This window comes from Saimiri boliviensis, chromosome 19, assembly GCF_048565385.1.
Source record: "Saimiri boliviensis isolate mSaiBol1 chromosome 19, mSaiBol1.pri, whole genome shotgun sequence".
In the NCBI taxonomy this organism is placed as follows: domain Eukaryota; kingdom Metazoa; phylum Chordata; class Mammalia; order Primates; family Cebidae; genus Saimiri; species Saimiri boliviensis.
The window spans coordinates 12,750,292-12,763,911 of record NC_133467.1 but is presented as its reverse complement, the minus strand read 5'-3'; the positions used below and the strand labels follow the sequence as shown (position 1 = coordinate 12,763,911).

Below are 13,620 nucleotides of genomic sequence, written 5' to 3'. Positions count from 1 at the left end.
TTCCCCGCAGTGTTGAACTAATGAAACCAGCAGTGCTTCACCCAGCGCTGCAGAGAACCAGCTGCAGAAACGCGGTACCACCGTGGGGCTAGACTGTCCTGTGAGCTAAACCTAAAACCTAGAAATAACCTAAAAATGGCCCACAAGGTGTTGAGTTCCCATGAAACTCCTCAAAGCTTAGGGCCTGGAGTAGAGAGGTCTCTGGAGGTCTGTGGCTTTTTTTTTTTTTTTTTTTTTTTTTTTTTTTTTTTTTTGAGACGGAGTTTCGCTCTTGTTACCCAGGCTGGAGTGCAATGGCGTGATCTCGGCTCACCGCAACCTCCGCCTCCCGGGTTCAGGCAATTCTCCTGCCTCAGCCTCCTGAGTAGCTGGGATTACAGGCACGCGCCACCATGCCCAGCTAATTTTTTGTATTTTTAGTAGAGACGGGGTTTCACCTTGTTGACCAGGATGGTCTCGATCTCTCGACCTCGTGATCCACCCGCCTCGGCCTCCCAAAGTGCTGGGATTACAGGCGTGAGCCACCGCGTCCGGCCAGGTCTGTGGCCTTTTAAGCGAAGTCTAAGTCCCCGGCTCTATCTGCCCAGCCTCCCCGTGTCTAAGGGAAGGTGTATGTGGGTCTTTCCCATATTACTCCTGTTGGTCTTCATTCCAAACGCAGCACCTTCACTAGAGAACATTTACATGAAGTTCTGAATATAATCATAAATGTGTAAACTTGCATATTAGTGACATGAACAAAGATGACAGTGTATTACTGATCCTTTTAGAAAGGTAAGGAGAAAACACACAATCAGTATATAAATCAACTCCAAGAATGTCACCAAATAAAGCACAAGCTTTTTAAAGACTAAATTGGGTGAAATGATCGCAAAGAGCCTTTTCAGCCGTACACTTCCGTGCTTCACACGAAGCGGTGTACCCGTCCCAGGATCTCACAGAGGGCCTCATTCCTTGCTGGATAGCATCTGGTTTCTGCTGCTTTGGGCCTGCGTTCAGATTCAGAGCATGTGCTCCCATCCCAGGTGGGAGGACCTTGCAGTCATAACCAGCTTAGAAGCCAGCCCTTAATCTCATGAGCATCCCTCCACCTGTTAGCAGGGAACTCTCTCCTGGGACACCTTCTTAGTGGGGCTGGGTGCTGGTGGTGTGGCCAGCCCAGCTCTAGGCAAGTGTGGAGACGGTCTCGGGGTTCACGCAGCAGGGCTCTTTGCTCTGTCCACAGGCCGTCTTCGACTGCGTGGTGACCTCCTTGAAGAATGTCTTCAACATCCTCATTGTCTACAAGCTCTTCATGTTCATCTTTGCTGTCATTGCGGTTCAGCTCTTCAAGGGAAAGTTCTTTTATTGCACCGACAGTTCCAAGGACACAGAGAAGGAGTGCATGTGAGTGCCGCCAGCACATCCGGCTTGCTTTTGCTGAAGCATGTCCTGATGAGCCAGCTCCGCCCCCACAGGTCCACCCTCCTTCCTTCCCATCCCCACTCTTCTTTTAGCAAAAAGACAAGGCAGGAAATCAATAAACTTTTTATGGAGCACCTCTTTTGTGTCAGACATGAAAACCTGAGTGTAAAATGTCTCATACCATGACATTGTACATCTGGTTTTCATTTTAAACCCCTATAGCGAGCTGTTGAAGTGAGTTTTATTTGCATATTACATGAGTGGAAGCTAAAACTCAGAATGTTTAAGCAAGTTCCTCCAGGTTTCAAAGCCACTGGTAAAAAGGTTAGGATTTAATCCCATATCTCTTGGGCATCAGATCCCGTTTCGGCTCCATGGCAAAAATACCTGCCTTTAATAAAACTCTTTTTGCCTTACACATGTATGGTGATCATTATTACCCTAAATTATTGCAGTCTGTAGAATGTGCTGACTCTTCCATGAGCTATAGTGAGAAGGCCCTCTTTCATTTCTGCTCTGGTTTTAGAGGCAACTATGTAGATCACGAAAAAAATAAGATGGAGGTGAAGGGCCGGGAATGGAAGCGCCATGAATTCCATTATGACAACATTATCTGGGCCCTGCTGACCCTCTTCACCGTCTCCACAGGGGAAGGATGGCCTCAGTGAGTGATCGTTTGTGTGCTCCTTTGTGACTGTGATAGGACCCCGTGGTTGCCTTGAGAAGCTGACTCAAGATGAACAAGGCTCACCCTTGGTTATTGTATCAGGGAAAGTAAGGGGTTTTAAGCAGGTGAGACAGGCAGAAAAGAGGAAGGATGAAAATTCTCCAGGCACAAATGGAGAAGGGGGGATGACAACATCCGGGAAGTATTTGAAACTCTTAATGTTGTAGCCGATAATTGAGGAGTTGAGTGGAGCCATCTGACTTCTGTGGAACAAATGAGTTTTGAACAGCCCTCTACCCATACGGAGAGTCCCTGAGAGCTGTTACACATGGATTCACCCTCCCGGTAGTCCCCACACTTGAGAGCCTGAGGACTGAGGGTTAAGAATGAGTTGGCAAAACCCAAAGATACCTCCTGTCATCTCGAAGACCACAGAATACAGGTCTTACGCTGCCCACAGCGGAAAGCTAATTTTTCAGAGACTTAGCAAGGATTAAGACACGACTTTCTGGCGGCAGCATGTTCTCGTTGGCAGCAAATGTCAAATGGAAATCTAGGAGTCTCTTTGGTATTGAACGTGACAACCTAAACTATAAAATGATGTCCCTCTGTTGCTTAGGAGTTGAGTGCATGATGGCACAGGGGCTAGAAAGAGAAGCAGATTGTTGACAGCAGGATATGACAACTTGGGGTTTGGACTCAAAAAAGTTAATGGAGGATCTGCAGAGTCAACGAAGTCAGATGAAAAATTATAGTCAGTGGCACATTTCCTAACAAAGCCAAGACCGTCATCACCATTTGTGCCCCCTCATTCTGTCCCCACAGAGTTCTGCAGCACTCCGTAGATGTGACAGAGGAAGACCGAGGCCCAAGCCGCAGCAACCGCATGGAGATGTCGATCTTTTATGTGGTCTACTTTGTGGTCTTCCCTTTCTTCTTTGTCAATATCTTTGTGGCTCTCATCATCATCACCTTCCAGGAGCAAGGGGATAAGATGATGGAGGAGTGCAGCCTGGAGAAGAACGAGGTAACAGCCATTGGTCTAAAGTGGGGGGCTGCAGGGGCTCCAGGAAGGATTCCTGGACCAGCAATCTAAGGAAGGAGGACTGCATTTTCTTAACTTAAGAATTATAGAGAGAAGAGGGGACAAGTAATTATTCAGCCATTAAATAAACATTTCTCCGAGCACTGTTTAAGGCCCAGGTAGGAGGCACAGGTATCTGGAAGATATGTAAGATGTCTAAGGGGCAGTCTTTACCTTTGTGTGTGCATAGTCTAGAAAACAGAGAAGTGTGCCACAATAATACTGTCAAATATCTGCTTATCCGACTGTGCCCTTCCTTGGTATGTCTTCGTTGTAAGGGCAGGGAATGTGTCTTATCGCAACTTTTCTAGCAACAAGCATAGTTCTGGCACGTGGTAAGGTTTCAGAGCTTTTTAAACTTTTTTTTTTTTTTTAATGATAGAACTGAACTAGAAACTGTTAGGGACTGTAAGAGAACTATGACTTTAAGTGCTATAGAAATACCTAGGTAGGTAGATCTTTACTTCTGACCTAGTGCATCAAGGAAGGCTTCCTGCCGAAGTAGCTCAGCCGCATGCTGTGTAAAGGACTATAACCATGAAGTCTTTACTCCATGTGAAACACCTCCAGTTCTGTGTACTTCTTTAAGGCGATGCCATGTCCATAGTTTTGGCCAGGTGACCCCAGTTGCCATCTTTACTTGCCCAGCCCTGCCCTTTTTCTCACTGACCGCCCTCCACTTCTGAGCATGAAACACGGCCTGCCATGGTGCAAGGGCTGAGGGAGTTAAACTGGCACTAATACCCGTGGCTTTCTTGCAGAGAGCGTGCATCGACTTCGCCATCAGTGCCAAACCTCTCACCCGCTACATGCCGCAGAACAGGCACACCTTCCAGTACCGCGTGTGGCACTTCGTGGTGTCTCCGTCCTTCGAGTACACCATTATGGCCATGATCGCTTTGAACACCGTCGTGCTGATGATGAAGGTGAGAGGAGAGGCACGAGAGCCAGCTGAGCCCCAGCGACATTTCCCTCTTAGGGCAACTGGAAAGACACCCCGACATCCCAGCCTGTCACTGCTTTACCTACTTTTCCATCGTGAAGTCTTTTTGTGATTTTATTGTGTTCAACAGCCCAATCTCTAGGGAACTGGGGGTCCATTGAGCAAAATGCAGTGAAGCCTGTTGTAGCCATCCAGGGGTTTGCGAGACGTGGGATGGGAATGGGAGGCAGCTTCAGACAAGGGCGGAAACATCAGGAGACAGAGATCACCATCCTGGGGTCTAAAGGAGCCTTGGAGTATTCGGAGAGGCTCATCCTATTTAATACTAAATGACTAACTCCAGTAAATCACTCTAGAAAATGCTACAGCCAGGTGCGGTGGCTCACGCTTGTAATCCCAGCACTTTGGGAGGCTGAGGCAGGCGGGTCACGAGGTCAGGAGTCTGAGACCAGCCTGACCAACATGGTGAAACCCCGTCTCTACTAAAAATACAAAAATTAGCCTGGGGTGGTGGCATGCATCTGTCATCCCAGCTACTCGGGAGGCTGAAGTAGGAGAATTGCTTGAACCTGGGAGGCAGAGGTTGCAGTGAGCTGAGATCACACCACTGCACGCCTGCCTGGGTGACGAGAGCAAGACTCCGTCTCAAAAAAAAAAAAAAAAAAAGGAAAAGATTTCTTCCCTGCCCACCGTCATCTCTAGGAAGACTGGCTGTTTGGTCCTCTAGGTGGGGCGTGGGCCTGTGTTCCCTTTGCTGTGTTGCATAGAATATGTAGTTCTCCTCTCCAGCCTCGAGATCCATCTCTCTTCCTGCACCACACACCAGAGTGTCCCACAGGGCAGGAATGAGAGATGGCCAGCCTCGGTGACATGCATTCCCCCTCTTACCTTAAGGCTGTGATTCTTCCTCTCTTCTTTTCTCTTCCTGGCAGTATTACTCTGCTCCCTGTACCTACGAGTTGGCCCTGAAGTACCTGAATATTGCCTTCACCATGGTGTTTTCCCTGGAATGCGTCCTGAAGGTCATCGCTTTTGGCTTTTTGGTACGTCGCTGAATCCTTCCCAGCACGAGGCTTGCTCTTTCTGTTGGGTGCCTTCCCAGCCTTTGTTGAAAGGGAGGTGGTTACTGCTATTCCAGAAATCTCCCATCTAGACGGGGGCTCATTTTGTCTGCTCAGTACACTACCGTAGAGACAAGATGTGTGAGCAAGTTGGGAGAAAGGGCAAAGGAAGCCACGTCCCAGGTTCATGCCCATGGAGCCATTAGCGCTCATGCTGTGAAATTTCTGTCAGCAGTCCAGAGGTGGCCATCACTGGATTTTACCAGAACTGCAATTTATGTGTAGATGAAGGAGCCAGCCAAAGCTTGGACTAATAAACTTATTTACCAGTAAAAAGTTGTTTTATAACACAAATGGGAAAGTACCTATCCCTCTTAGCCTCAAACATAGCAAATAATGCATTTTACCTATTAGTCCTTCTGCCATTTTAACATGAAGAGTAATTTCTGCCAGAGGGACTGTAAGAGATTCTTGGACCAGCATTGTAAGGAAGGACTGCATTTCTTAACGTGACTAAGAATTAGAGAGAGAAGATGGGAAAAGTAATTATTCAGCCATTAAACAAACATTTTTTCTGAGCACTGTTTAAGGCCCAGGTATGAGGCACAGAGATCTGGAAGATAGATGTAAGGTGTTAAAGATGCAGTCTTTACCTTTGTGTGTGCATAGGCTAGAAAACAAAGATGTGTGCCACAATAATTATTACTTATGCCTATAAAGACTAATGACCTTTAAGTGTGTGTGTGTGTGTGTGTGTGTGTTTGTGGAGTGCAAGGGGAAGGATCCTGGAATTAAGTTTGAGGGGATTTGGGGATGATGAATTTTTCTGGCGTGAGGCCTTTTTTTCCTTCTCCTCAACTACTATTAATAATTACAATTGTTTGGAAAATTCTTGCATGTGTTCTCAAGAGTGTCAAGAAAACCTAGCCCTTTGCTTCAGTGTCCTATAAACAAGAAAATCCCCTCTGCCACCCTCCCCGCACCTTGCTTCAGTGTGTGCAGCGAGTTCAGTGGGATGCTAGCCCACGTGACTGCTGTTTTGCACTTTTAGGGCGTGAGCTACCATTTCTAATTATGTGTGTATACGGCTTTCCCTGCAAGGTGAGAACTTTGCTCGTTATCTGAATAAGTGTTTGTCTGGTAGCAGCTTTAACAGGGACTCTGGGCTGAGTTGGATAATTGTGAGTGTTGATTGTGGGGGCTGCTTTTGGCCTCCCAGTGGTTCTTGGAAAAATGATTAATTTGATCATTTTGGGCGGAGAGTTTAAGGGAACCAATTGCAGGTGGCCGCATTGTGTTTGCCTGACTCTCTTTTGAGTGTTTTGAGACTTGGGGAAATAAAAAAGTAGAAGAAACTACCACCAACAAAGATGCTTTTATAAGACAGTCTAGCCCTGACAGGGAGAGCTGAGAGAGAGGGAGAAGCCAGCACCACAACCGGGAAAAGTTTTTCTATGCGTGTTGATTACTTGTATGTGGTGTCGACATTGTCTGTGACTTAAGTCCCATTATATGTCTAATTATGGTGAGTGCTGAATATATACTCACAGCCTTAACTAAATTCAGCCCTCGAAGCCTGCCTCCTTCCCACCCTACGCCCATGTTTTCATTCATGGTCTAGAGGCATTTTCACACTATAAAAGGTACCACTAATTACGGTAAGTCTTTACATTGTTAAGGCACCCTAAGCTTTCAGCCTATCCTAATATACACCATTTCATTGCACCTTCTCAATGACTCTGAAATAGCCAAGGCAGACGTCACTGTCATAATTGCCATTGTTGTTATTTTAAATGAGGAAATTGAAATTCAGAAAAATTGTATATATTCATAAAGATTACACAATGAAAGGCAACAGAACTGCAAGGCAGGATGGGAATAAAAAGGGAAGGGAAAAAGAAAAAGAGGGAAGGATGTAACAGACATTGGTTGCCGATTCAGGACCAAATGCTTTACATATTGTAGATGAGCATTCTTGTTTTCGTTTATGAATGTGCTGGAGCTCAGAAAGATTGAATACTTTGGCCAAGGTTAGTAAGAGGCAAGCCAGGATTCAGACCCTCTTCTGACTTCAAAGCTTACAGTAATCTACTAGTCTACATTACACTAAACTGTTCTGTACCGTATACCACAGTGTGCTAGTCTATACCGCAGCATGCTCTTCTGTATCGTAAAGAATCCTTAACTGGAATCCAGGGCTTCTGGTTCTCAGACCTAGATCCATGCGCCAAGATTTAGGAAGAATTAAAACCAAGAATTAGGAAGTTCACCCCAGGTTGGACAATAGGAGAGCCCTGAGAATTGAGGGGTTCGGAGACTTAGTTTAGCTCTACCACTGATAAGACTAAATATTCTAACGGAAAGTGAGTTTATGGAAATGGAGGAGGGACGGGGGGGTGAGGAGGTGGGGAGAGATAGCATGGGGAGAAATGACAGATACAGGTGAGGGGAAGGAAGGCAGCAAACCACACTGCCATGTGTGTACCTATGCAACAATCTTGCATGTTCTTCACATGTATTCCAAAACCTAAAATGCAATTAAAAAAAAATTTTTTTTTAAAAAGAAAGTGAGTTTATGAAACTGTGTGCTTCAGTTTCTTCACATGCCCCCTAGGTACATGTGGCTTTGGAATAAGCCCTCTCTCAGCCTCCTTTTCTTATGCATACAATAAGGATAACGGTAGCCACCGTATGGCCTTAGCTTCTTTGTTGTAGGTATCCAATTACATGACATTCATAAGGTTCTCAGTGGATGCTCATTAAATGTAACTCCTCTCTCCTCACACTCCTTGCCTGTCTTTATTGGATATTTTCCCCTCACTCCTCTTGCCAACTCTTCCATTCAGGACTCTACAAACGTGGGTATTTGTCACTCCCTGCCTCTAGGGTCCATGAGATGAATAAATAAGTTGAAAGAAGGCCAAAGGCCTGGTCTAACGTCTGGCTCATGTCATAGTAATTCAGTGATGCTAGTTTTGAGGCTGGGAAGGGGTATCCTTCTGCACTGCTCTGAGAGTCTCTTGTTTTTTATTCCAAGGATAGAATAAAATAATCCATTGTCCTGTGGTCTTGCTGAAGGTCTCACTTACAGATGTTTGAAATTTTCTCCTCCTTGTACTTTCTTTGTCTTCTCTGGATTTCTGCAGTCTGTTGATTTTAATGTCTGTTTTCTGTGTTACAGACCGCCCTTAAATGTCCCAGGGGCAAGCAAGTGAATTTTTTTGAGATGCGCGTGTCCTGTTTGTTTGTATGTTTGTTTTTAAAGGAGAATAGTCTAAGGTCTGCATTCATCTGAGCCTAGGAGATGGATGCATAGTCTTCCCTCTTCTGTGAAATGGAGTGTTATCTGGTTGGTGGATTTTGCAGGCTCTTTATGTCACCTTCAGCCCACTCATTTTATTACTGCTTCCTTGTACTTAGCTACATCTCTTCGGAAGCTGTAACAGCAGAGAAAGAGGGGAAAGATGAAGTCTGTTCATCCTGTTACCAATCAGTAGTTGGTTTGAAAAGGCTCAATGGAGTTAGAAGGAGATTTTCAGCATATCTATAACCTTTAGTCACTTACGACTTGGGTCACCTTTGTTGATAGTCGTAAGTCAGACTGTATTTTATAGGGCGCTTGATACAATATAAATAGTTTAAAAGTTATAGCTGTATGACCACGGCAGTGGTTTCACAGGTACAAATGTATCCCAAACTCAAGATATATACATTACATATGGATAGCTTTTTGTCAATCGTGCCTCCATAAAGAGATTTTTAAATAAATACATAAATATTTGTTAAAAATAAAAATTGAAAGAAAACTTTTTTTTTTTTTTTTTTTTTTTTTTTTTTTTTTTTTTTTTTTTTTTTTTACATATGAGCTTTTGGTGATAGTTTCAAAAATAAAGTCTTCAAATAGTGGTGGAACTGCTTTCCAAATGAGAAATTCCCAGATTAGTAAAGGAGAAATGGTATCTCTGGTTAGACATGGGAAACCGAAGCCAAAGGAAGAGTGAACTTACGCATGAATTGACAAGTTTTATTTCCAAGTGACAAACAAAGTTATATAATGAAAGCTGTCATTTGTCCTTTTTCTTCTTTCCCTTTTCTGATGTTCCTGTGACTGAATTCAATTCGGCAGAACTATTTCCGAGACACCTGGAATATCTTTGACTTCATCACCGTGATTGGCAGTATCACAGAAATTATCCTGACAGACAGCAAGGTGAATGGCTTATACATCCATGTCTATAAGCTTGGTCCTGGAGTAGCATTTTAAAAACTCCTCTGTACATTCAGCCCGTTTGTAACCTACCACAGCACATGGGTACCCACTAAGTGTTGGGAACGTACTCCCTCGCTGCTCAGTTTTAGCCAGGGAATGCAAACTTGGGAGTGGCACTGGCCCTCCTGAAGGCTTTGTTGATTTGCATGACTTGGGTAGCAAGTATCTAATAGGGTAGGTGGACTAGATGGTGTCAGAAGAGAGCTGCTGTGTATAAATTCCCCTACATTCTCAGAGGAGGCACAGTACCTTTGCCCTTAAAGTTTGTAGACCTGATTTGCTTCCGTAAATTTGTTCCTTCTGAAGACGACTTGGAAAGCTTGTGGTAACTCTCTTTGAATATTAGGGGCCAACGTGTGCTAGACGGATTCCTAGATCTGCTTTTTTTGGCATCTAAGTGCAGACTTCGGGCCCTTTCTCTCAGTAGAAGACTAGAGAGCCTGGTTTTGTGTGCAGGGTACCCTTCTCAGGTACCTCCTTTACCCTTCCACCTGGGGATAGAGAGCAGGCACGGGAAGGCTTAGGAGATGGGCCTCACTGGCCAGCCCATCGGCTGGAATTGGGGTTAACAAAGACAGAGACTGTGTCCCATTTATCAGAATGAGGGATAAATACACAAATACTCGTGCTTAGGTTTTTCTAAATGACTGTAATGTTCCTAATTATATGTTTCCTTTTGATCCACCAGCTGGTGAACACCAGTGGCTTCAATATGAGTTTTCTGAAGCTCTTCCGAGCTGCCCGCCTCATCAAGCTCCTGCGTCAGGGCTATACCATACGCATTTTGCTGTGGACCTTTGTGCAGTCCTTTAAGGTAAGAGGTACCAGCAAATCCTCTCTGAGGGCTGTCATGTCAGACAGCACAGCCAGGCACCACTGGCATCGTTACCTGACTTCCTTCACCTCTGGGAAGCTGAAGCTAGTAGAATGTGTGTTTGTTAGAAGCATTCAGTAGATACCATACCTCTTACTTACAGCACAGCTTAGCTTGTCTGGGGTCGGCTTATGTCTACTGGGTAGAATCTCATTTCAGAAAAACGCCTTGACTTTGTGACTCAGACGTCCTCTCTGTCTGCTGAAGTAGGGGACATGTTTACAAGGTGTGCCTCATCCCTAGAGATTCCAGATGGACCTGAGTGACCCCATCCACATAACAGCCCGTCATCTGGAGTCAGATGTCGTCTGCATTTTCAGGGACTTTTGGTGATTTTATTTCACATGACAGTTTTTCAAAGTACTCATTGAGTTGTGTTTCATAGACAGATGATTCACACTTAGCCTCACCTTTGTCTTTATCAGCATTTATTTCCTGAGCCACTGAACATAGGATAGACTCGTCCTACAAATACATAGAAGCATCTGTGTAGGTTAATAGGATGTGTTTCTTTTGAACAGTCTCGTGGAGCTGGAAAGTGGTGTATATATAATAAATATAAGTAAAAAATTGACACCTGAGACCCAGACTTCCAGTAAAAGTTTCCTAAGCATACTTAAGTATCTTTGGACTCTAGCAAATACCATAAATTAGTTGTTTTTAAGCTTTGGGGGAAAGACCTAAGTGTTGTTCAAATGCCTGTTCTTATTAAAACGAGTTTTTCAATGAATGTGTTTAAAAATAAATTTGATGGAATTAAGTCACTCAAAGATGAGAAATTCACCAGATTGCCTTATATTAGATATTTATATGGTTTAATTAAGAATTAAGCTAAAGAAGGCAAGGAGTTGAATTAATGGTTTCTCATCACTTGGAAAAGGATTTCTGCTCACATCCATGATTACTGATTTACTTCTTCATCGAGGACCTGGGAGTTTGAGATGTGAGATCAATTTTAAGGGTGTTCTGGCTTCTAGGAGCGACCTTGACATTTTTATCCTATCCAGAGCAATTGTTTGGCATAATGACTCCCACGGAGACCTCACCTCAATGAAAACTATTTTTCTTTTTTTTTCCAAGAGAATTAAATAGTTTATTGATTACACATGATAATGGATGATACACAAGCTTCATTCCCATCGATAATTTTATCTGGTACCATTATTCAATTTAGATGTATTGCATAGGATGTGCCAACAATCATCTTTATAACCAATAGTTCTATGATTTTGTTTGGGTAATCCCTTCTAATCGTGAACTTCAGGTCACAACAGTAACTATTAGTTCAACTACACCAAGGTTTCTGAAGACAATGGCTTCTCCACCCAAGCAGGTTGTATATAAATTCCAAATAGAAGCTGGCATCACCCTGAAGGAATTCCAACTTCACGCTGTTGGGGAAATTTACCAAGATGGCTTCAGAGTAGACTCACTTTACACGGCACATTAAAAAAAAAAAATTCTAAAGTTAGATACAGAGGAGAAATCTAAAACCTTAGCGAGAATTTTCTGAGTCTCAGGTGATTTTGGATTTAGAATTGGAAACACAAGATGCTTTAAAACCTTTTTTTTTCCCCAGAGGATTGCCCAACAGACTTCAGTTGTTAGCGAGTCTCTTAAGAAATATGTGTCATCCTGTCATATTATCACAATCACCAAGTCTCCGAGAAACCATATACTATTGAGTGTAAAGAAAAGGTTGTCAAAAATTGATGGCCAAATGGTTGGCTTATTCCAGCAAATACCACAGAGAACAGGGAAGACAGGTGAATCTGCCTCGAGGTGAGACTGCATTGTAGATAAATGTTTCCTTTTTCAGAACCATTCTGGGACATGGCGTAGAAGTTAGATGTTTAAAAGATTAGCAAAGGCTACCCCTGCAGATACAAAGCAGAGAGCCACACAATATGAACAGCATCTCCATTGCCTCTACCTTCCCCACCCTCCCCTAAATAGCATCCAGTTTCCTACCTCTGACCCCTACTCTAGAGTTCTTCCCTCTTCCCCCTTATTTTGTGTTAGAAATGATAACGTTCTGGGAGGCCGAGGCGGGTGGATCACGAGGTCAAGGGATCAAGACCATCCTGGTCAACATGGTGAAACCCCGTCTCTACTAAAAATACAAAAATTAGCCTGGCATGGTGGCACGTGCCTGTAATCCCAGCTACTCGGGAGGCTGAGGCAGGAGAATTGCCTGAACCCAGGAGGCGGAGGTTGCGGTGAGCCGAGATCGCGCCATTGCACTCCAGCCTGGGTAACAAGAGCGAAACGCCGTCTCAAAGAAAAGAAAAAAGAAAAAGAAATGATGACGTGACGAGAAAGGAGAACAGAATGACTCTTTGCTTTTCTCCCTAAGTTAGGAGTAGGAAGAGATAAGTAGGGACTGGAGTGGAGAAGGCAGAATAAGGGTGGAAGGTAAAGATGGAAGGCAGCAGCACTGCAGGTGCAAGAAGCCCTGTCTCTTTCCTTCCGGCTTTCTGTAGAGGAGGCCCACGTTGCCCGTCAGAGGGCAGCCATCCGTCATCACAGAGCCTAGGAATGAACACTTCATTGGAGAGGGAATTCTCCCACCCGCTTTCAGCTGCATTTTAATTTTAGCCTCTATTCAAGTTGTAAATAGTCTCACAGGGCTCCTCATTTTGTTAGCGCTGTGGAAGAGCTCTGCCCTGCTCATGCGGTCTGAAAGCCTCAATTGATCTCTTGGGATTCGTGGTGTGCACAATCAAGACAGGGTGGAGACTCCTTGTAGCACTGTCTGCCAGGGAGCTTGCTGGATGGCAAAGAAGAGAGACTTCTCTGGCAGCACAAAGATCACTACAAAATTACAGTGTCCCACTCTGACCCCCGATCCAAACTGCCTCTGATCGCATCCTCCTCCAGCACCAAGCAGTTCTCTGCCTCACATCTCCTTGCCTTGACCCTCACCTCTACAATTAAAATGTCTCAAAGCAGCAGTAAGCATGCACAGTACAGAATTTTGTGCCACATGGCTTCCTGGCAGGGTTTTTGGGTGGCTAACTTAACCGGCTTTTGCATGAAACATAATAAAACGTCAGGAGGCTTAAACACTGGGAAATAATGTTGCATCAGAAGATGAATGAGCCTTCTAGGAACTTACAAACAAGTGAGACCCCAGTCATTTCACTTAGATTCCAGATTCTTCATTATGGGCGCCACCTTGGGTATGGGAGTGGGAGGGGGTAATAAACAGGGATTTGGAAGGCAAAGCTAGGTTCCTAGTGTTTAATTTGCATGACAATGGCTAGGTTATCCATTTTCTGCATAGCAAGTGGGAGGAATTCCAAGCCCGGGAAGTT

At 44.4% G+C, this 13,620-nt stretch overlaps 1 protein-coding gene across 7 annotated transcripts in view; it reads left to right on the top strand.

Moving 5' to 3' along the window:
• The window catches only part of CACNA1E (calcium voltage-gated channel subunit alpha1 E), a 405,974-nt gene that overhangs the window by 351,764 nt on the left and 40,590 nt on the right, over positions 1-13,620 (top strand). For all 7 annotated transcript variants that reach the window (XM_074389670.1, XM_074389669.1, XM_074389668.1 and 4 more), the window contains 7 exons: positions 1,226-1,386; positions 1,931-2,068; positions 2,897-3,098; positions 3,917-4,081; positions 5,031-5,141; positions 9,286-9,369; positions 10,118-10,243. In XM_074389670.1, coding sequence (XP_074245771.1) covers positions 1,226-1,386; positions 1,931-2,068; positions 2,897-3,098; positions 3,917-4,081; positions 5,031-5,141; positions 9,286-9,369; positions 10,118-10,243 — 987 coding nt within the window. The remainder of the gene's footprint in view (positions 1-1,225; positions 1,387-1,930; positions 2,069-2,896; positions 3,099-3,916; positions 4,082-5,030; positions 5,142-9,285; positions 9,370-10,117; positions 10,244-13,620) is intronic.